The sequence below is a fragment of the Leptonotus elevatus genome, chromosome 3 (genome assembly GCF_054856555.1).
Source record: "Leptonotus elevatus isolate MCC_2025b chromosome 3, RoL_Lele_1.0, whole genome shotgun sequence".
NCBI classification, from domain to species: domain Eukaryota; kingdom Metazoa; phylum Chordata; class Actinopteri; order Syngnathiformes; family Syngnathidae; genus Leptonotus; species Leptonotus elevatus.
The window spans coordinates 10850698-10875372 of NC_141241.1; the positions used below are offsets into that span (position 1 = coordinate 10850698).

General features: G+C 41.4%; 1 protein-coding gene across 1 annotated transcript in view; it reads left to right on the forward strand.

The window, feature by feature from the left end:
• The first annotated feature begins 3842 nt into the window (after positions 1-3842).
• Positions 3843-24675, forward strand: part of atosa (atos homolog A) — a 33901-nt gene continuing 13068 nt past the window's right edge. The window contains exon 1 of the mRNA XM_086072021.1: positions 3843-4581. Coding sequence (XP_085928147.1) covers positions 4551-4581 — 31 coding nt within the window. The 5' untranslated portion in view covers positions 3843-4550. The remainder of the gene's footprint in view (positions 4582-24675) is intronic.

The following is a 24675-nucleotide window of genomic DNA, read 5'->3' on the forward strand; positions in this document are numbered from 1 at the left end:
TATTCACTTGTGTTTGTAGACAGGTATTTACCGGTTTATGGGGACAAAAGTCTGCTAACAGTCACATCGTGGGGATCTACTGTGATGTGCGCCTCTGCCGACCAAAAATCAAATGCCCATAATATGCATCCAGGAGCTCTTATAAAGATATATCAAGTGTTTAGAACTGGCCCATTTGGCCACCAATGTGTGCGTGTTCTGGTATTAATAATGGCCTGGGGACCACAAATAATAAAGGAAACTACTTTGAAGTTATATTGTCGTTTTACAGTACAGTATATTATTTTGTATTGTTACTTTGCGGGGACTACAGCGCCCCCCCAGGCTAACACTAGGATTCACTCTGAATGTGTCAGTAAAGGGGGTTTTTTTTTGGTGAGTTTTTTTCACGTTTTCGGACAAGCTTTGGGTACAAAATTGTGTTTACATACAATCAGGGAACCAAATATCAGGAAACCTTGTGGGAGGAATGTGGGAGCTATTCTGAGGTGAACACGTGACTTTTTAAGCATTGACCTGTGTTTGGGTGAATATTTTTAGAGAGAGAGGCAGAGAGAGAGAGAGAAGGAGGGAGGGAGAGAGAGAGAGAGGCGCTGCTGGCAAAAGAGTGGGAGGGGTCTATTGCAATATTCGAATTTATCCACGAGATGGAGCTGCGAACCTGAATTTGGCAGAGCCGTTAATAGAGAGAGTTTGGCCAATTCGGTTTAGGCAGGGTAACAACATGGCGTCCGTATGTCATTTGACCAGCAGTTGACCAATCAAAGTCAACTGCGGAGAGTAGTGGTCAGCTGCTAGTCACATGACATATGGACGCCATGTTGTTACCATGCAAAACCGAGTTGGCCAAATCCTCTCTATCAACGGCTCTAGAATTTGGCAAATACATCTCACCACTTCTTTGTTTTGACCACTGTTGGTTCATTCAGTAGACCTCCACCAAGGCCCTGCATTCTCATGTAGGCATAGATTTTAATTTTATTATTAATTTTCATGCCTAACTATTATTATAAAAAAAAAAAATTTAAAGAAAAAAAGTCTGGGAACATATTACATGTGTGCCCAACCAGTTCAGAATGACTCGATTATTTTTTGCATCAAGCAGACTAAATGCTGAGGGTCACTGCGAATGTGTATGGGGATCTTCCTTGTGTTGATAATCTACCATTCTAAAATTGATAATCAATTGATTTATTCCTCCTTAAAGGGTAGGACACACTGCCATTTTTTTTCAAAAGGGGAAGTCAAGTAAAAAAAAATCTTAAAAATAATATACTCTATGCGCTACACTTGTCTCACTCTCAACACAACATTCTGATCATTATTTATTACATTTGTAGAATATGAATTAAGCAGGGGGAAAACATTTTCACACATTGGACGGCCATTTTGCTTTGTACTGCCACTTGCTGTCCATTGAAAATGACATCACAGTGCATAAGGGCTCAGGTAACGACCGTTGCGGCTGTTTTTTTTTGGTATGGTCATGTGACGCTCGCAAGCTGAGCCCTTGGCCATTGTGATGTCATTTTTAGTTGACGGTAAGTGGCAAAATGCAAGATGCAAGAAACCCCACACATGACGAGGAAAACCCTCTTGAAAAATATTGTTGTTGGTATACTTACTGCTCTAATAGCACACTGCACACATAACCAACCACACCTCTATAGACAAACCAGATGTCTATCGCCGTACCAGGCTACAGGAAATTACAAAGAAGAAATGCGAGCTGAGTTTTTTTTTTTTTTTAATACTGTGGTGGTGTTAACCGAACACATAAATATTATTGATCGTAAATATTGATCAAGTCAAAATTTCTGATGATCAGAAATTGAAAAGTAATGTAAATGTAAATTTTCTACATCTCAAATAAATAAATAAAAACATGTGTACTATGTAATTTACAAAATAAGAAATGAAAACAATGAATTGTATAAAACTTTAGACATTTTCGTGTAAAGCACTAATACGAGTCTGTTTGTGTAAACTTTGTTCCTTTGTTGGATAGAGTCAACTGCCTGTTATTTGCAGAAATCCTGTGAACTTTGACCCTATTTTCACCGACCCCACAGCTGCAATCTTTGTATGTGGTATCAAGAGTGGTGGGGACCCTTTTTCTTAAAATTATTCCTTTTAGTTTGTAGAAAGTCCAAGCATTTGAAAAGATGGTACTGCTGCTGGTAGTTTAGTGTGTCAGTATGTAACAAAGAACAACAACATAACGTGAAAACAAAGAAGGCATAATAATGACATCCCACTCATCTTTTTTTTTTAACTACAACGCCGCCACTATGTGTCCTTAGAAATAAAGAGTAGATTTTTTAATTGTAAAGTTATGCTATTCACTTTTTCTTTCTTTTTTTGTATCAGATGTTATTTCTAGGTCACTATAGTAATAACTCTAAATAAGTCTAAACGAATGAACATTTGTCGTATCAATCCTGTGAGGACCAGTCCAGTAGTCTACACTACATACATATCACATTATATATCACATTAGATATTTTGAAAAAAAGTTGATAGGTCCTTCTGGGGCTTAAGTTACTCAGCAACAGATTTAAAACGGAACAGCGCATCGTCTTAATATCCACGATCTTTGTATCCATACTACCCAACCACACGCCAGAACAAAATGTTCGCCACACGTGCACACGTGAAAATGCTCCCAAATCCCCGGCCGACCAATCAGCTGGTAGAATGTAGCGCCGACCCGCCCCCCTTTCTCTTTGTTGTGTCAGTCGCGAACATGACGCTTGCGACGTTTTATTTAGCAACACGCATGTTGGCTCTTGTTGAAAGTTTTTGCTTTTAAACGCTTGACGGTTGCCATGGTTGCAAGCTCACGTGGAGGGAAAAAAGAGGGAAGTGACGACGAGCGTGGCTGTTGTTGGGACACGTGACGAGAGCTGCGCTCATGTGTTTTGACTTCAGATGGACATTCCGTCTCGCCTATAGTGATTCGCTGTATTTAAAACCAATAATCACAATTTCTAGAATTCACATAATTAAACCCAATGTTTAGCACATGCTATAGTAATATATTTTGTATTTCATATGTGTGCTGTTGTATGCCAGTTTTACTTTACAGTAAAAACAATGCACTTTATCTGCTTGTGCAAAACAACCCCAAACGTTGTGTCTTCTGTCTTATACATACGACTTGGTTCAATGCCATCATGCCAAATGATTTAATTTATGTCAATGTCAAATAAATGAAAATAGAAGTCACAAATTATGCTTGGAAAAGCCCAAGGGCTCACCTTTTTTTTCTTTTCTGTTTTTATCTCGCCCAATGAGCATTTACAATGTTGAAAGTCCTGTATTTTTTTTTCTAAAATTGATAAATATTTTTTTGTAATTTGGATCATTTGAGATTTTGTCTATTGATTCATTGCAATTTTTTGTAAATAATTTTAAAAATTAATTATAGTAATTTACACACACTTGCCATTTTATATGTTACTAAATAATTGTCATGCTTATTTTCAATTGTGTAATTTTACACTAATTAATTTTGAATAATTAAAAACATAATGAGATATTTGTGTTCATGTAATATTTTTGTATTTTATACACAATGACATGATACTCATTTTAGATGGCACTTTTTTTTATAATTGATGTATATTTACCCACATATTTTAAAAATATGTATTCATTTATTTATTTTTACAATAAATCAATAAACACTTTAAGGCATTATAATGAAACATTTTCTAGTGAAGTCCTAAGAGGCTACAAAATACAAATCGTCACGAAAAAGAGCCATTCCTTTGTGTCGACTCGTTCGCGAAGACCCAACAATAGTTTTGACAAGCCGAGTGGGGAGGGAAGGACCCATATGGAGGAGTGTGTGTGCGTGTTGAGGAGGAGGAGGAAGACGACGACGAAGAGGGGGGTCAGACTGTAATAAGCATCACGACGAGGCAGGATCACCGCGTTTCTTTCATCCGTACTTACTTCGTTGATATCGTCCGTGTAACAGTCGACCGTCTCGCCAGCTTTTCGTCGCGAATGAAACGTTAGCTTCAGCCCTAGCGGAGTCGTGCTATTTTTTGCGTTGTTGTTGTGGGGGAGAAAAGTTTTGAAATGAGTCAAGAGCGGCCAAGTCGATGGCGACCAACGAAGAAGACGCGCTGATCACGTACGAGTCGTAGTTGAAGTTAACTAGCTGTGTTACCATTACGTTATGGGTCAGGTGGTGGCATTTAAACGGGGGCTGTCACTATAGCTCAGCTCGCCAGTTTGTTTAAAACAAAAGAGGCTGCCGTTTAAACAAAGCTATTTGGCTAACGCCACCTCCATCATTACCCCGAGCGAGGCACGGCTGTTAGTAGTGGGGCTCGCAGGTGTCTTTTAAACAAAATGGCAGAGTACAGTAGCATGCTAACAAAGCGACGCTTTGTAGCGGGATAGGGCCAAGCCAGCCCCAGCCAGGCTGCGCCGCAAAGGGGGTTGTTCACGGCGAGCTTAACGCGAGGTTCGTGGGGTCGGGGGGGCTACTGTTTGCTGTCGAAAGAAGCCAGAGGGGAGAAGACCCCGCAAGCCCGATGACACTGGACAACATGAAGACCGAGAGAGGTAGGTTGAACACCTTCAAAATGGACAGGATGTCACTTTGTTACCTCACTGCATCCATATGTGTTTGGCATAGTTTCTAAGAGACATGATGATGTCATTGTGTTGTCTCGCAGTATTCATATATACGTCTTACCTAAACAAATGAGGACACCCATTTTCTGCTGCTCCATGTCAGCTTGTTTGTTTTCCCTATTTTTTGTGTGCAGCCCTGTTGTGGAAATGAGGCAGTCCGCCTTATGCTTGGCAACCTGTTTACATGTCTGCAGCAGTGATCAGGGTGAAACAGGGACAAGTGGGGGGGAGAGGGGGGACACCCTTGTTTGTGATTATGTTAATTCCACACAGGCGGAGATGCCGTCTGCATACCTGATCATGGAAAACCTGCATTTACTGATTGATTGTACACTGGCGACAGCGGCGTGACGAGATTAGCTGCAGTCAATCACGGGGGGTGGCCCTGTGTGTTCTGATGAGGTTATGAAAGACACACAGTTGTGTTGGTGACATGCAACCTCTGTTGTCACTCTCTCATGTAATTGTTCTTGAGGGCTACTTTTGTACAGGAGCGGACATCCTCCATGATGTGACGGATCAAACAAATGTATAAAGGGCATTGCCGCTTGGGTAATTCTAGCCTCCTATATAATGCAGCTTGGCATGCTGGGTCAACTGTGAACAGTAAGATGGCGACAGCGGCTGTCATGTGCCGTCGTGATGGTCACGACCAATTTGAGTGATAGCGGGACGCTTTACGGCCGTGTTCGCTTTTGTGTGTTTGCTTTTCTAAGACTGGTGGCAGGATTCACGCTGCTGCGGGGATGGTGTGTTCATGCCACAACGACCTCGTAAAAACGGGATTTTCCCGTGTGTGTTATAGCATTTCACATGCAGTTAAGTTTTTTCAAAGTGTTAGGGGTTGTTCGATGGAAATCCAATCAGAATTTATTTGATGGTAATGATAGCTAATTTGCTCTTTGTTGTACAACAACTTTGGCATACAAGTAGTTAACCCAATGATTTTGCCTTGAACAAACAAATAAAAAAATCAGTTCCTTTTGACTAGTTGAGGCAGCTCAACTACCTTTTTTACAATTGAATGGAATATTAATGAGGGAGTTGCCACACAACAACTTGTTGAAGACCATAGGCCTCTCTGCAGGGCATCTTAACAACATTCGTTTTGAATTCCAAAAGAATGATACCATGTAGGGTTGGTGCGTGACTCCAACTTGGAGCATAAATAGTTGACTATTCCACGTGTTGGTGGATCTTCCCATTCATCCAGGTCATATCTCACTCCCATCGCAACTGGATTGGTCTGGTTGTCGTTAGTGTTGTTCTGATACTGTTTTTTGGCCCCCGATACCGATTCCGATACCCAGCTTTGCGGTATCAACCAATGCTGATACCATACCAATACCTAAGTTTAGTTTTTTTCTACATGAAAAAGCTGTCCTGCCATTGGTTCAGAGCATTCAAGGGCCAATAGGATATCTTAGCTTGGCATACAGTGAACATGTCACACATCAGTGAATATCGTGGATGAACAAGACACAAGATTCTGCATCCAAAGTCCTATATTAGCGTCAGAATTCATGGTATCGGCATGTTACTTGTTAGTACTCACCGATACCACTGTTTTAATGTATTGGGGCCGAACGACACGAGTTGTTGTATGCCGTGACAAGACCAAACGCGAGTTGAGTGAATTTGGCGGCCAGTTTATGTACAGTATATAGTCAATGCAGTTCACGCGCTAGCGTGTAGCATAAATTTTGCTTCTTCGACCATTTTGCCGGGGTTTGCAAATGTGAACTTTCCATGGTGTTGCGTTGCCTCGTCAACAGCCAGTCGGTGTTGAAAATACTAGTAGTACTTAATATGTCACATGACACACACACACACACACACACACACACACACACACACACACACACACACACACACACACACACACACACACACACACACACACACACACACACACACACACACACAGCGTGCTAAAGCAAAAACCATGTCGGACAATATAATTGCAGTCTGTGGAACCAAGAGAAAATGTTGCAAATGTTGGCCTTTAAGTGCTCCAACGCGCTGTTGTCATGCAAACTATCAGCCATGTTTTCAGTTACAAATGGGGGCAATTCAAGGCTCCAAAACGCTGTTGTCATGTAAACAAGCAGGAATGTTTTCATTTTAAAATGTTGGCATTTAAAGGCTCCAAAGATCTGTTGTCATGTATAAACATTTCCATGTTTCCAGTTAAAACTGATCTTGTGTAAATGAGCCCCTCAGTCTGCGCTTCACCCGCCACGGACTATCACCGTGTCATCTTGGCGCGTCGCTGGTTGCCATGTTCCAATTATGACAGCTTGTGCCAGTAGATGCTGGCCCACAGTGGTAAGTCTACTCCGTGACTGGCAGCCATCGGCGCGCTATTGAGAATTTAGAACATGCTGTACTGTTCCTATGCGGGTGAACTCGGTCGGGATGCTCATTGCCCAGACGCCTTCTCTTGTCTGCACCCCTCGTCCGGCGTTGCTCACTGCAAGGCACTGCAGTGCTGAGAAAATGTGTTTACTTAGCAACTGAGCATGAAGGAGAACAGAGCAGGCACTCTCACTGTGGGACGCTGATTTGAGGCACCCTTGGCAGTTTTAGGTTGAAAGGGGGGGGGGGGGGGGGTGGACTTGTCTGGACTTGTCCAGAAGTGTGCCATCTGTTGTTAAAGATAAATTATTAACCCCGCTTCCCTGCATATGTCAAAAGAGTGCTACTACTAACATGTCTATTGATTAGAATTTCAAACAAATATAAGTGCCCTTCAAAAGTCAACTAAAATGACCATCAATTTGTGCTGCGAGTCTCTTCATTGGTTATCTAAAAGGAGTGTTGTGCTTTTTCTTTGCATTTGGATTTTTTGGGGGGATGCCACTATAGTAAGGACAACGGACCAAACATATGGATTGGAAGTTGGAATATAAGGAAGTATCTGGTTGTTAAGCAACTCACCAGTTAGAAGTCACATCTTCAGACTTTTGTAAAATAATTATCAGTCCTCAACCCTCATCTCTCAGCAATTAAGGTTGCTGCTATTAACTAATTCACTCTCAGCCATTTTCACTGAAGCAACCCCCTTCGCTTCCAGCTGTTTTACTGGATTTTGACAGAATATTGTGTTCAATTGCTATAAAAACATGAAACCTACCAAAAGAATGATTAGCGTCTCTTCCTTCATCACGAAAAAAGTACATTTGTATCTGTTTACGTTTTGCAGCAATTGGCATTAGAATATAGCTAAGTTTCATCATTATTCACAAATCTTTTTAGAAATGTGTGTAAAGGACTTTTTTTTTCAACCTGGGCCTGATTGATCTCTTTTGCTCTGCTGCCACCTGCTGGCTGTTGGTAAAATAACGACTATGCCTTCAACCCTTCTTTGCAGTCGAGACGCTGCATCAAAGCCTTCTGTATGCTCTAGCATAAAAAAAACACATAAACAACTTATAAATACGTCTTTGGGACACATAAAATGTTTAAAATAGAATGTATTTATATGTTTTTGGGAGCTAAGATGATCTAGTAGGATTCCTGTGGTTGACTTACCGTACAGCAAAAGCTATGGTCCACAAAACCAGAAAGTGTAATGCATGCTTGCTGAAAGTAATTGGTTAGGAAATTGTTACAACGTAACTGAAGTCTGTCTTTTAAGAAAACGGAGAAGAAAAAAAATGTGTCATTTGCTTTACATAACTAAAATGAATTTAACCATGGCCAAAGTTCCTTTAAAAACACATGCATTTATCTCATAAAAGTACCGGTATGTAGGAAAAATTTGCTACGGTAGTAGGGGAACAGGATTGAACCATTTGGTCTCAATTCTCAAAGGTATTCATGGAACAAAAACAACACTGCACATTACCAAGAAAGTACATCATGAATGTTTTTCCTCTTCCAGAGGAACTTGGGCTTTAGTCAAGGTGAAGGGAATTATCGAGTGTCCTAAATACCAATTACTTCTGACACAAAAACGTCAGAAGATGAAGATAAATATTTCAGCATAACAATGACCGCAAACAGACCCAGATCTAATGTCCATCAAATACGGAGCATCATGTACGAAAATTGATGTGCCATAACGACAAGCAAAAAGTATTTCTTCACACATAATTTCTGTTTGTCAATAATACTCAGTTGAATCTTTTGCTTCAAGTAGCCAGTCCTATTTCGTCAGCTGTAGGTTGAAAGGGTTGTCATTTTAATTGAGAACGATGAATGGCTGAATGAATCGATCACATCTATTCAAAGGAAAACTGTGTAAAGCAGACAGCTAACTTCCGATCACTGGATACAAGTTGGAGTTATGGAAGACAAAAAAGAATGACATCAAAACAATTTGTTCCAAGATTATGCAGCAGGCCTCAGTTGTATGTTGCGGGCCACGGTTATGTGAGGGCACAACATGAGCTCTTATGCCGTGCTAACCAGAGTCATCTGACCCCCTTGTTTTGCTGCGGGTTGAGCGATGAGTCAGGTCAATGTGGGAGTGCACGTTCAACAGTTTGCTCCTGATAATCATTGCAGCGTTGAATTGTGTGTTTCAACCGACCACTTTTTACAGGTCCTATAAAGAAAACCGTAAACTGCTTCCACCACTCAGTGGAAGAGGGTTTGGCCTAACATGTTTTTAGCCAATGTACCAGTGAAGTACTGGTAGTTTTTTTTTTTTTTGTACATTGCATCCTGCAGAGGGTCAATGCATTCCTTTTTCCCTATATATAAAATTACTTTTAGTCTATTTCGAATGGCACAAGATTCTGGGTTTTTCTATTGTTGAGGTTTCACAAACAAACAACTTAAACTTCTATGTCAAAAATACAACAAGCCATATATGCCCTGAGCATGTTTTGATTACTTTCATTTGCATTTTTGTGTGGATATTTCTTGAAACAACTCCTCATTTTTTGGGGAGACCTTTTAAAAAGGAAAAATAAATCGAGTATATTAACTCTGTTTCTTTGTGAATGTGGCCACTCAACTGGCGCACACTGCTCTCTTAAGTTGTGTGTTGTGTTTGTATGGCAATGCCTTCTGCATTGGGCCGTTAGGCAGCACCCCACACCCCCTTCAACCCCGGCTCCACTCCTCCGCCTACCTTCTGTCTTGCCCTCGGCCAGATTACAGCTGCCCTGAGATGTCCCAGACTCGTGCAAGCGGATCATCCACTCTGCACTCTCGCTGACAAAGAGCCCCCAGATAACGCAGAGTGACGCACACAGCACCTGTCTCGTCCAGTATTGTGTTTGCCAGCTCCTCCAGGAGTTATCAACAACAGGTGCTTGCATCTGTAACGCTACTTTCGCTCGCTTTGAACCCATCTGTGTACGCCTTCATTCATTTCTTCTGAAAACATTTCAGTTTTGCTGTTTGACTTAGCACAGTGAAATTCTGTGTCTGTTAACATGAGACCATTTTAACGGAAAAGCTGTCAAAAAAAAACTAACTGTCATTGTTGGCAGTTCATTGACATAAACAAAAGACATTTTGCAGTCGGAAAATTCAAAATTCATTTGATAACTGGTCCTAGGTTTTAAAAGGTAGTAAATCCATCCATCCATTAATTTTCTGTACCGCTTATCCTCATAAGTATTGTGGGAGATTTGGACAGATGCCGTGCACTACAAAAATGTACGTAATAAAAAGTAAGGAGCGAAATAAGTTTTTCGAATCACAGTTTGCAGGTCAAAATTTGCATTCAACCTGCTGAGACGGTCCCTATAAGCTCTACGGGGCTGGACACATGCACATTCAATTTAAATACAACTTTACAAGTTGTATAATAATTTGTTCAAGTTTATTTATATTTGTGATTTGCTGCAATCATTCTCATTTGTAGCTTAATAATTTTGATGTCCTATTCAGATTTTCGTTTTAATTAGATTTTATTATTATCCATTGACGTGCTGCTTTATATTGCTCCCACATAAGTTGCATCCGGGCCCTGTTAGAGCTCTGATACTATGTCAAAGGCAGAAAAATGCTTTTACAGGCAGTGTGCAAGAGGCTAATGAAGGTCAATCCTCGGCCAGCATTTATCCCTGATGCTGTTATGACAAGCCATATCTTAAGGAGCCTAGCCATACGTCATCGCTGCAAGGGATTGAAGCTTCCAGTTTTTCCAGTGTGGTAATGCACTTGCGTAATAATGAAACATTTTATGTTGCACATGCTTAGTGATGACTGCACATGCTAAGTGCTCGACACACCACTGAGGCTCAATGTTAACAAGCTGCAGAGTCTTAGCGGCGGATTGGTTAAAGCTGAAAGTACCAGCATGGGTCATCTTTCTGCTGCCAGCTTGCCACCCGTTGTATAGTGATGTCATCGCTATACAACAGGACGAGCCAAGGTGGGGAGTGGCTATTTTAATGACTCTTAGGGTTTTGGTGTATTTAGGTCTGTCTTTGGAATGTTTTTTTTTTGGGCCAAGTTAAGGCTTTTTTTTTATTGGTTAGTGCAAGGTTAACATTAGAGCTACAACTATTTATAATTGGCATGACATTTCAAATTGACATAAATTCAGTTACTGGGTTAGCCATAACATGAAAATAGGCAAAAATGTTGATCATTGTTTTCCAAAGTAAAAGCAAATGTTTTATTTTGATTCAACATAAAAGATAATCAGTCCGCTTTCATAGAGAACTACAGAAATCGGGTAACATTTACTTTTGAGAAGCTGAGATTTCAAACATTTGGACAATTTTAAATTAAAAAGGTACCAAACAATTCATTATCCAAAAGAATGATCAATCAATTTGATACTCGATGAGTTGTCGATTAATTGTTGTTGTAGTTGTAATTGTAGTTCAAAACTAATATTCAATTCTGATCTAAGGGTGCATGGTGGTTTTCCAGTGCAGACCTTATGGGAAAATCATGGCATAAGTCGCATAAGCGGCTCAGAAAATGGATGGATGGGATTAAAAGAAAACAAGAAAGCATTGCTTTCCAAACGAAGAACGTTTGTATTGATTTTTCACCGGCTAATAAGAGAAGATTTGATCATTTTTGTCATATTTTCATCTTTGGAACGTATCGTGACACATTGAATTATAAACAAGGCCAGACTTGTGCAACTTTCCTGCGAAAAAATATGATCAGTGACTGGTATTGTGATGGTTGTTTGGTGATCAAAAAGGCAGCAGCATGGGAAGGGCACTTATCCTTGTCGTAATTATAATTAATAAAGCAAAATCTTAACACTGGCAGTTAATTACCTGGTTATGTTGTTTCCCAGCTCTTCTCAGGGAGATACATGGTTACACCGTTAACGAAGAGCACCTCAGGGACTCGTTGTGGAGGCATTGAGCACATTGTTTATTAACATCAGTTTGAGGGTTCAGTAAATTTGAGACCGCTATCCCCTTTACTCCTGTTCATTCACACGTATCTCGTCAAGTCAAGCAAACCAATTGGCCTGAGTATTTTTAAGAGTCACCAACCCCGTAGATCTTCATCTTTGCACCAGTTCCGATGGCAGTAAGTCTTATTCTGTTCTATGAGCTTAATGTTCTTTTTTCCCCCTGTACTCAGCTGATTTTTACTGGCCAGATTTTTTCCTTTTGTCTTTTGATTGAATAGTGCACTGTTAATGGGTGCTCTAAATTGTTCAGTAAATTCTGTAGACTTGTTGACAGACGAAGGCTAGCTCACTCCTACCTTAACTTGCAAGTTTATTTCAGTCCGTGGCTGAGCTTGTAAATATTTACTCATGCAGACCAGCAGTGGCATAGCTAGCGCTCGCTCTTAGCGCGCACCACTGTACCAACTGGTATTTTAGACCATTGCAGGCACTGTACATTGTGTGTTGTGGTGCTCAAAATAAGATGACAAGTCTGATTTGTGCACAACAGCAAAAACAGATGGGTTTTGTATTTTTTGCAATACTACTATTGTGCCAAAGCTCTAGTAGGCCACTCGCAATCATCAACCGCCACCTCAATATGCCACTGCCACAAGTTACTCTTTCCTCATCGAGTAGCTCTGTCAAGTGTCGACCCATCAAGTTCTTGCCCCTGTTATACTGGCTCTGCAAGCTGACATTTTCACAACTTGCTTTATTTGGCCAAATTGTCCTCCGAATATTCCGTGACTGTCTGATGTTCTGCTCGGGTGAGAAGTTTAACATCTGAATACTTGCTTCACCCCATGCTGGTGCTGATGTTGTCACACATTTAAATGATGATCTTATTGAGGAGGGTGATGTGAGCCTGATCGCAGAAGGTCAGTCGCCGTGTGAAAACACAGTAATGCCAACGTTCCGCTTCACTGAGTTGTATAACAGGCAAAAGCGGTTAAATGCGGTCACAACTCTGGTGCGTCTGTTTTGCAGGATCTCTCTGTAAAGAGGCTAGTGTTGAAGACTGCTCACACAGTCATCAACCACGCTACCTCAGTGTATCAGTTCCACAAGTGACACACTTTCCTTAACAACCTCCTGAGCGACGCCGCTCAGATTGCTTCACTGTATCTCCCCTTTCTAGAAGTTGGCATGAGAAGCGCTGGCGAGGTCAAAGGCCCATGCGTTCACGTTCGAGGTTGGCTCCGGTTACAGGGTGTCCTACTGCTCCAGTGTCCTGAGCACGCCACCATCAGACTTGCTGCTTCCACCAGAGACTTAAATAATATTTTGGACCGTAAAAAGAATCTCTTGCATTTTTCCACCGTTATCAGAGACTGAATTTTTTCGGATGTGAGCTTCATGGCAATTTTGTTCAAGGTAATTCTGCGTGATGTGGACAAGTAACTTCTTCTATTGCTACTCTTTCACATTTGCATAAAATGCATTTTAGAGTGGGTTGGCAAAGGGACTCCAGCTGTAATGTGTCTACAAGAATTTCAAGGTCAAAATGTCAGGTTCGCATAACACGAGTTGCCCTTGTATTGTAGTATACGTGGGTGAGTGGAATAAAGTCTTTCATCTATGTGGTTTGTATTCTGCATGACTTTAGCGGAGTCTTGATTTGTTTTTCCGAGAGAAATGGTCTTTTAAACCTTCACATGGAGGCCACTTGGGCCATTTGCGAAAAATCTTTTTTTGTGGCATTTTCTGAACAATGATGGATGGTTACAGTTAATAAAGAGGATGTGGAAAAAATAAATGTCAGAGGAACATGGTTTTGACTTTATCCTTTGTCAGCCTTCTCAAGAGTGAGAGTTTGGATAAATCTACAGCACGTCTTCTTTCTTTCTTTTGCACTTGTATAGTGAAACCTCCAAGAACAAATTAAATCCATTTTGGAGTGATCTAAACTGTCAAATTTATTAACTGTACGTACGTACACGCTATTTGTAAGTAACATTTGACCATTCTCAAATTCACACCACCAACTCTCATTAGACCCATTTATTTTACAGATAACTGTGAAGCGTAAGCATCTAGTCTAAATCATAAAATATTTGTCAGACAGCAAGAGTTTCTTTCAACACAACAGTATAAGTGTGTTGAGTGTAGGGCTGTGAATTGCCGAGTACCTTGCAATTCTATCTGTATCACGATACATAGGTCACGATTCGATTTGATACAGATTAATCCCGATACGAATATATAAGTCTATTATTGTGATTTTTTTTTTTACTCAAATTTAGGAAATACTAATCAGTAAACTTGTACACGTACACTAAGATTTGTATGAAAATCTTCTTCAGGCTTATATCTGTGGTCCACCGTATTTAACAAACAGGTTGAAATCAGTTTCATGTTTAAACAGCATTGAAATCTAATTTTAAGGCTTAATGTTCCATTAATATAACATTCGTCCATGCTTAAAATGTGAGTCATAAATCTAATTAAAACATTTTGTTGATTATTTCCATCAAAACTTGAGCTTTAAAAATCGATTCGGCTGCATATTGAATCAATATGAGAATTGTGCGCTGCAATATCGCGATATATTTCCGAATCCATTATTTTTTTAACACCCCTAGTTGAGTGTGATAAAAGTTTTTACAAACAGGCACCTCTTTTGTGTCTCTACGATATTCAAGGTGGAAAATTGCTTCGTTGATGTCATTCCAACGTTCGGTGTCAGTGCCATTAATACAGAACTGTGACGCGTGCAGAAAGGTGGAAAAAAATTCAGTCTGTTACAGACCGTTTAAATGTGTAGTTGCATGCCTCATCCTAGTTACTGAGCAACTCTTTTGAATAAATGGTGCCTTTAAGTAGTTTAGGCAGTTCCATGCCATGCCTTTAGTTGGCTCAAGCCTTTTAGCCTGGCACCACACACTCATGCCTCGTGCATGTTTGGTTACTGCCTAAATAGGCAAAATTCCTTCTATTGCCACTGGCATTACAAAAATATTAACTGGAAACATTAATCCTTTTGTCTTGAGGTCACTCTGGGAGAGTATAGTATCAAATTCATCGACTAGTTAATCTTGTTAGGTGAAATGTGGAAACCTAACACACTCGCTTAACATTAATAGGCATCCTTTGTTTCGGTTTTTCATCATTCCGAACTGAACTCTTAATTCTCAGCACATTTAATAGGATTAATTTGAATTCACTTATAAAAGACTTACTGAGCTAAATTGCAGGTTTGAACTCTTTATGAGTGTAGCATTTGTTGTTGATGATGATGATCTAAACCAGATTAGAATTTTCTGGGTTATACAGAAGAAGACAGCCTGCTTTTTCCGCATCAGCTGAGTTCTGTCTGTTGCTTCATGAAAAAGCCCCCCCCCCCCCCCAAGTGGAACATGGTTCATTTGTCATATGACCTCGGTAACATGTACTTTTTGCTCAGCAAACAACTGCTGATTGTGCCTAACAATCGCGGGCGGGTGTGAGAGAGGACCAAGTTTGCGTGTGTATTTATGTCTGTGTGTGGAGAGAACAATGGCAGCTGAGTTGACAAAACAGAGGAAGGGTTCTCCTCAGCTGGAACTGTACTCAGGGCCATAAGCCAATCAGGGCTTGTTGCTATGTGTGCTCAAAATCTGCCCCTTTGTATTGCAGCGTGGGAGAGCGGCAGACACACTTGTGTCCTGAGTTAATGATTTTGAAGTAGCATATGTGCAAATGAAACAGCAGCCGCTGCTAAACTTTACATACTTAGATATTCTGCTACAAACTTGAAGTTGACAAAGTAGATTGGTGAGGTTTGCGGGATGACAGCTTAATAGTTTGTTGCTTTAAAAAACTAAAGCAGCTGTAGCTAAACAAGCCTGGGACCCAAAACTGAGTTGCAGAGCCACTTTTTTGTGGGTTGCAAGCAGACAGGTAGTAAAAGATTTAGGGGTGCTCCGATCAGGGTTTTATGCTGCCATTTCCGATACCCTAAGTACTAACAAGTAACATACCATTATTTCCGACGCTAATATAGGACTTTGGATGCAGCATCTTGTGTCTTGCTTGTGCACCACATTCACTGATGTGTGATGTGTTCACTGCATGCCGAACCAAGATATATTGTTGGCCCTTGAATGCTCTGAACCAATGGCAGGGCAGCTTTTTCATGTTGGAAAAAAACAAACAAATCTAGGTAAACTGGGTATCGGAATTGGTACCATTTATAACATTAATTTTCCGTAACGCACAAAGGTGATGATGTCATGCTTTCTATCGGTTAGTTTTTATCCACAAAAACTTTTGAAATGCCAAGGCTAGTCTCAACCTATCACTTTGTGCGCAGACCACATTTCCACTTCCATTGTTTTATTTGCTTTGGCACAAAACAGGAAAGGTGAGCTCTATGCTGACGTCTTATTACTGTCAAGTTGAACAGGGTGGAGGGCAGCTTCTGCAGTCACACCACACAAAGGAGAAGATGCACTCCTATGGATGAGGACATTTAGATGAGTTATTATGGCAGCCCAAACAAGCCAACATGCTGTAATCACTTAAGTACAAATGTTTTTAGAGTGCAGTCTTTAGCGAGAACACAACGCGAGCTTTGGCTGCCCTTAAACATTCAATCCACTACTCGGTGTCATTTACAAAGATGCAAACGTGCGCTTTCATTTCCACTTCTTCAATCACCGTGATGGGAGTGTTTAACACAATGTCCCTGTTGCCGTGGTAACGTCCATTTTTGCCCTCTGGTTATTAATCTGGTGTGACCACTGATGACTGCTCTCCGCTTGTCGTTAAGTCAGTTAGTATTCCGGAGCTACTCTTTTATGTCAGGACGGGAAAAGAAATAGTGTTGTCGTACATCACCACGGGCGAAACTCTGATAATTGTTTTCTTTTACCATGTTGCCTTTTTAAAATGTATTCAGCAGTATTAACAATTCTTATATTATTTAATGAAAATGCCATTTTCTGACCAGATATGTGACCCAGTTAAAAAGAATGTGAGGTCTAAAGATATTTTTTTTTCACCAAGTGGGTTCCATGGATCTTGTGTGTGACATTCTATACTATACACTATACACACTCTCTTTTTTGTCTCGTTGACGTTCGCCTGTTTTGAAAGACGGCGGTCCTTTCTCAAGTTAGCCAGTCCTCGTCCCGCCCTACAAACTGCTCTGCTGGGCCAAAAGGCGAGTGTGATTTTTGTTACTCTGATTGGCTCCGGGGCAGAGCTTGCAGTGGCTGCACTTTGATTCTTGAATCCCCCCCCCCAAAAAAGCTTTCTGAATCCTAAATAAAAAAAACAACTGCCAAACTGCAAAGTACACACTCAACACTACAATACAACCCGGATCAAAATTTCCTTTGAGGAGACAGCGCTTCACTGCACTTGCCAAGTTGTGTGCATTTATGTAGCACAACAGACATATGGCTAATAACTAATGGTTTAGTGTTGTTATGCATAAATCAATTTAATTTGAAGCGCGAGGGCGGGGCCTGCGCGCACCCCAGACAGTTATTGAGCAGTGTGCTTTGAAATCCAAATTACTGGGGGAAAAAATTGTGAGCGCTACCAAGTTGTCTATATTTATCTCACCAGGGGCTGCAGTAAGAAGATTTGGCATGCAAGCACTGTCAGGGTAATCTCCCACTCTGCTTCCCTATATTCATTTAAAAGACACGACTGTGTGTGTGTGTCTGTGTGTGTCTGTGTGCCTGCGTACGTGCATCTTGGGCCACATGAATCAAAACGTTCATGCTGTATGATTATGTCACACTAAACTAGTGATGGCCAAGCTGAGTTTGTTTGTGTTATGGCACAATCTGACAATAAAAACAATTCTGATTGTCATTGTATTGGCTATAGTGTTTATTTGGTGATGCTACACCGCTACCGATACAAATATACCAAACAACATTCTAGCAATTTCTTTCTATGCTAAGGTGAATGTCCTGATGCAGCATCTGGATAAATTGTAATTGCAAAAAGATACGATTGATTGCCTGAGTAAAGCAAATATTGTAAGAATCATTTTGACCCTTTTGCACGTAGACAAGTAGAAGTAGTCCGTAGTCTTGTGCAAGTTATAGTGCAGTATGACTTATTTACTATTTAGAGCAACAAGATGCACAGTAAACAATCAGGATTCTACTTTTGGCTCCAATGTGGCGCAGAATTTTAGTTGTGCCGTTTTCTTTCTGTGTAATCACTGGGCTCCTTTTGGGGTACTCTGAATAACACAAGGGCACATTTGAACAACTCTTACATTAGGTTTTGAACATGTACGTGCTCGCCTCGGGCACATTCATTTACCGGAAAAAGACGTATTAAAGGTATACATGTTACATGGTTCTATGAATTGATATTGGGCTATGAAAAGCAATATCGATTTGGTATTGATATATCGATATTTTAACCCAGCCTTAGCTTGGACACAATAACATAATGGAAGCATGAAGTCTTCCTGACGATTTTCCCTTTTAAGAGGTAGCATCAAATTCCTTGACATGAAATTTGTATTTAGTTGCGTGTCCATTGCCCTCAGTTTTGCAAAAAGGCAAGCTGGTAATGGAAACACATGATTTTCGAAAAACGCTCTCATGTGGTGGTTTTTGAGACGTGTCAAAAAAGAAGTATTTCGCAAAAGTGTAATGAGCCGCGTTTCCACCGCAGGACGTTCGGGTATGGGAAGGGGGTAGGGACATTCACAGGAACCGTCCTCTCAGCCCGTTTGTGGCTGCGTCCCATTTCACGACGTCACGAGTAAACGACGCGCGACGGTTTCTCCCGTGTTGTCACCCAAGCACAGCACGACAAAAATAACAACAATGAGGAAAGAGAAAAACTTCAGGTGGTTGCTGTTTTTCTCAGCTTTTTATTTCATGTACTTGGCACGGATGGATGGTTTGAGTGAGAGGAGATGGCGTTTAGATGAAGAATTTGAAAAGGCTAACAGTAGAGTGGAACGGAAATAGGCAAAGGATTATTAAGAGAATTGTTTTTGTGGAAGAGACTTAAGCCGAGAATGCATCATCGTCGCGCATGAAGGTAAGATAATTTTTTTATGCTAAATTTTTAGCCAATCAGCACAAAAGTCCGGTCGGGAGTTTATCGGGCCAGCGGAGTACCTACCCTCGAATAGGACCTCCGCTCCCTGGTTGGGAAGGCTCCTGCAGTGGAGACACGCACATACGGGGCTGGCACCCGTAAATTTACCCCAAAGTTCCTGCGGTGGAAACGCAGCTATGGAGACACCTTTTGCGCATTCCCTGTAGTCATGTGACCCCCGCCCGGTCACGGAAGAAAAGAAGTAGGACGTACGGGGCCACTCGCATTCGTGTCGAACAGTCGGACCTGCCTCCTGAGGGGATAACAAGTCTTTTTGCCGCACCAATGCTGCAGTTCAATGCACGTTCCATATCGTTGCATGACAAATGGTCGTTGCCCCGAGCAACGAGCAAACGAGCGACATAAGGCGCACATCGTCGTTGAAATCCATCCGTCCGCACCATAACACGAGTTATAAGCGCGCGCACACGCCCGATGAGGGGGAAGGAGATGTTTTTAATGTAATATTAACAACTCCTGGTGTCTGTCTTCCGTAAACATCATGAGCACCACCTAGTCTATCATGACAAGGCTCTTACTTTCTTCTGGGTTATTTTTAGTAAAACTGTCCTTTGGTTAGAAGTATGGCGCTCACTGTTGCTTCAGCATAATTTTGTCAGCCAATGAAGGTTTTTCTTAATGCAAATAGTGTTTTATTTTTTTGGGGGGATGCTCTTGTCCAAATACCTTCGATTTCCCCCCAGCATCAGCTCAGACCTTTATTATTCTTTCTTTCCAATCTGCGCCTCATCACTCTTTGACTGCATGTTATTATCAGCACTGTGCATACGGCACACAGCCCTTTGATTCGAGCAGATGCAGTGCAGTTAAGCCCGTCAGTGCTTCTGACTTTGATCGTCTGCTGGTGAGACTTCAAGCTGCTGCTCTCGGTTCCATTTGAATGAAATGTGCTCATAAACAAATAAGAGAACCCAACCAAGCAGGATGGGATTCTTCTATTAGCAATATTCAAATTAGACAGGAGTGTAAAGTGAGCGTCATTGTGTGCACGTAAGGCTGAGCAGCTTGCCCAATAGAGAACACGACAGAGCTTGCACAATTTTTTGTCCAGTGTCCCCCCTGCATGGATTAATGGGCCAGTTTATATGAAAGTGTGTGTGTGTGTGTGTGCATGCGTGTCTTCTATCGTCCCATCTGTCTCTGTTAAAATAGAAACACTGTTGTGTTCAAAACGCTGAAATTGGATTATTTGCCTGGTTTTGTTTTTCCTCACACACGCACCACACTAGACTAGCAACGGCCAAAACAAATGAGCATTACGTTTGCCTTCTTCAGCGATGACAAATTGTCCAGTATGCACTGCCGCCGCCGTGTTGGCCCTAAATAACGTTTTAGCTACGAACGCTGACCCTCGCTCCCCAGTCCTGGAGGACATTTTCCATCCCACATTACTGCACTGATCTGCTGCTGGCCCGGGGACATGAAGACAGCTGAGAGGTGCGTGTTTGTGTGTCCTGGCCAAAGCAGCCGATTTACAGGCAGGACTCCAGCTCACACTTGGTGGCAGGCGGTCACAGCCTCTAATAATAAGAGGCCCTAATCTAAATCTGACCTGTTACGCAATTCACATTTGCCTCGTGGAAACAAACAGTGGAGAGGTTGCTGCCACGTGGGAAAGGGAAGGCTCAAGTGTTGCTTTGTCACTGCGTATAATCCGCATCTGTAGCAGGATGCGTTATCCAAGCCTCTTATTTCTTCCACCAAGCAGGTCGGTTCGCGATGGTACGATTGGGAAACTATAAACCCTCATCTGGATTGTGGCGATAGCAAGAATAAGCTACGCACGTAGTTTGGTGTGATAATGGCACAACACATTAGCTGCATTTGCATCGGAGCCGGAGAAGACAGTCGCGTATTAAATAGAATGAGTTTTACACATGACTCAGCAAAAGTGGAACATTTATGCATGGAATACTGCAATCAGGTAATTAGATGTGTGAAGTTTTCAAAGCCAGCGTCTGGGGTGTCTTTTAAGCACAACAGGGCAGCAGAAGTTGAGTGTCAGGCATGCTGGCCATCGGGAATTTCGGGTGTGAACCGACGAAAATTCTGGAGATTCTGGTAATCTACTTTGAGGATTGTAGTCTTGATTAGACCACATTTACACTAAAGACCAAGAAAAGCCAACAAGACAGGAAATATGACTTAAGATATGCTCAATAGTTCCAAAGGTACACCTCGATTAGAGCTTGGTTATACATTATAAATAGACAGCGACATTGTTTTTGGTCACAGGCCAGTGGGTTAGACAGGTGTACTTTGAACTCTGTTAAAGCTTAATGATTAATACATATTGTGGATTATTCCATAATTTTCCCAAATTAGACGAAAAGCACAACAAAAAAAGACATGCTGTTAACTGTAAATATTTGACTATAACAAGACACCTTGGGTTTGTCTCGCTCTATTGATGTTTTACCAGCAGCACTAAATGTGCTTCTAAGTGTTGAACACAGCTCTCTCTTTATGTCTAACTGGAGCTTTCCCGCCAATCTGTCTTTTTGTGCTGTCCTGCATCCTGATCACCTCCCAGGCTCCCTTCAAGATGCGTGTCTTTTGTGTGTGTAGGCTTCAGAGGAATGCTCTATTCAAGCATGACGGCTCGCATCTATGCGTACGCTGGGCCCCTTACCCAAACCCTCCATCACTAGCCCTTTGTCCAGCTCACTGTGTATGTATGCAAGTCTGTATGTTTTCAAAGGGTGTGTGTGCCACTGTGCCTGTATTTGTTAGCATTCATGGGTGTTTTTGTTACACGCACGCCTCCAGGGTGGTGATGTGCATGCTCCAAGAATCTGTCCTCCTGAAAAGCCGCAATCTTGACACCAACCGGCGCCCTTGCGTGATGTGTGCGTGCCCGCTGTAGGCGGTGGTTATGTGGTTGTTGTTCTTTTTCCCTCTCATCGCCATTGATCAGTTCAGCTCCCATATAATACTCTGGCACCTTTAGCCTTAACACCCCATAGTAGGATGGCAACGACCCACTCATGTGCGCCTACAGTCAGCGCACAAATGTGATGGACCGTCACCTTCAGCTTTTGACCTTTGCCGTACATCACCACAGCTTTCCTCTTTGCTTTATTTCCTCATCATCGGTATCTCGTTAATGCTTTTCCGTTTCTAGCCAATAAAGAAAACGATCTAAGCACTCTCCCAGCTGCTAAACAGAACAACCCCCAATGCCCCCAAAAGAGCGTCTCCCCTCGTATGTTTTGTGTTGGACTGAGCCTCACTCCACGTGCATCAGCAGCCGCTCAGAAGTGTGGAGGAGGAGAGACCCCCCCCCCCCCCTCGCAGGAATGTGTGTGACTGGCTGGCGGACTGCATTACACACGCTTACACACAGGATGCTTAGTACATTTTGAAAGTATCTCTCAGCTGGCGAACCTGATTTTGTGGGTGTATATATATATATATGTGCGTTAATAATTTCCTAGTCAAAATGAAAAATATCCACTTATTATTTTTTTTCCATTTTTATTGATTTAGCTTGGCCAGAGACTCTCTTCTGTACTCTCAGGTGTTAATTTGTACGTGTAACTTCCTGCCTACGCTTTTTACTATTGCAAGATGGTTGTTTTACAATGAGTATGGGCATTGTAATTCCAGTCGTCTATTTTCTATAGTGCTTGTTCTCCATAGGTTTGTTGGCAAGCTGGAGCCAATCCCTGGTGATTTGGGTGAGAAGTGTTTACACCCTGGTCTGGTCACCAGCCAATTGCAGGGTACATCCAGACAACCATTCGTTTGAACTCCGATTCATACTATGAACAATTTGAACCTAACATGCATGTTTTTAAAATGTGGGAGGAAGCTGGAGTACCTAGAAAAAAAAACACACAACATGCAAATTCTGCAAGGAAGTCTGAAGCCAAGATTCAAATCCAGAATTATTCACTGTTACACACACATACTAACCACTAGTAAATTGTGCGGCGAGGCATTACAATTGATTCATTAATTTGAATTTGGTGGGGGAATGATCATAGTCGAATTGTCTCTTGAAGCAATATTAATCTTCTCAATAGAAAAATTACATAAAAACAGGACTTTAAGAACATTCAGAGAAAGCTTGTATAATTCTAACCATGCTCCTTCAAGGAAATCAATATTAATTTCTTCTTTAGTATCCTAGCATTGCCATTATCAAGATGCAGTAAAATTATTTTTGGCTTCCATGCTACACAGTCATAGAAAGAGAACACACACATTGAAACAGTATCGAACGCAACAATTCAACAATGGCCCTTTTGCATACCATTTTATGACACCCTCTGTAAATAGCCATCAGAATGTTCAAGGGAAAAAAGGCAAGCGTCAAATTATTGAAAATAAATAACAAATATTCCTTTTCTGCGTGCATCACCTTGATAAAAGTTACATTTTATTTTATTTTTGCCACCAGTAGTGGACTAAAGAAGATCAGATTATTAACAGGGCCCCGTATCACGAGGACCTACATGAGATGTTGAGATAAAAATCATCTTGTACTCAATCATAAAAAAAAAAACTAACATTTTCAAATGTTAGCTGATTTATAGGAAATGTGTAGCAATTCCATTTAGTAGTACTGTTGAATTTCATCAAAACATGTTAAGGGATCAAAATGTAAAAACAAAATCAGGAGCCAGCATTGTTTGACAGGTGACAAATGTTCAAATCTTGGCAGAGAGCTGCACTTCCTGAGTGCTCTTGTTTAAATTGAAGCTGTAGTCCAGCCAGATATTTCAGTATGTCTATTTCGCCTTTCCATATCGTAATGAGAGCTACTGGAAGTCAGTTGTTAGCCTCCTTTTAAAAAGCCGCAAATGTTACATTGATAAGCAGCGATGAAGACAGTGGTGCATTGACTGCCTTGTAAATGGGACAGCTGGAACGACGGAGCGCCTCATTCAAAATGCAGATGCTGCTGACGCGCCTCCATCGCTGGGCGCCAGATTGCTTCATAAACCTCTGAGGCAGACCGTGTGTGTAGATAGTCGACCGAATTTGAGAGAGACAATCTCCACGTGAAAGGGGGCTTTTGCAATGAGAGGAAGCTGCCATGCTTTAGAGCTGCTGCTTGTCAGCTGGCCTCATGTGGGACTCGTGAGCTTCCTCCCGAGCTCCGCAACCTTATTCTAAAAATACATCTGATTCATCTTGGTTTGACTGGTTGACATGCATACAAGTTTTCCAAAAAATCTCTTTGTTGACAATTACGATATGAAATTATGTTTTGATAAATCAGTCATTGTCAGGCTTGTGTACTGTGCACACTTAGTTATTGCTTAGGTTCGGGACTGACAACACAACCCAGCTGGATCTTTCTTGGTACAACTGTGGAAAAGATGCTTATTTTGTGGTTGTGTGTTTTGTCTGTGAGGGAGGGAGCAGACAGTGACATCACCCCTGACACTCAGCTGACATGGAAGGTCTAAATATATTCCCTTTTGAAGCAACCAAAGTGGAAATGTTGTGCCACACACCCTGTCAGAACAAGAAATGCTTTAGTTAAATGAAATAGTCACACAAATGAGATTTGCCAGCCATATAATGCATCCACACATTAGAAATTGGATGTTTTTTGTTAAATCCTGTGAGATTGTTTCCAAATGCACAATCCA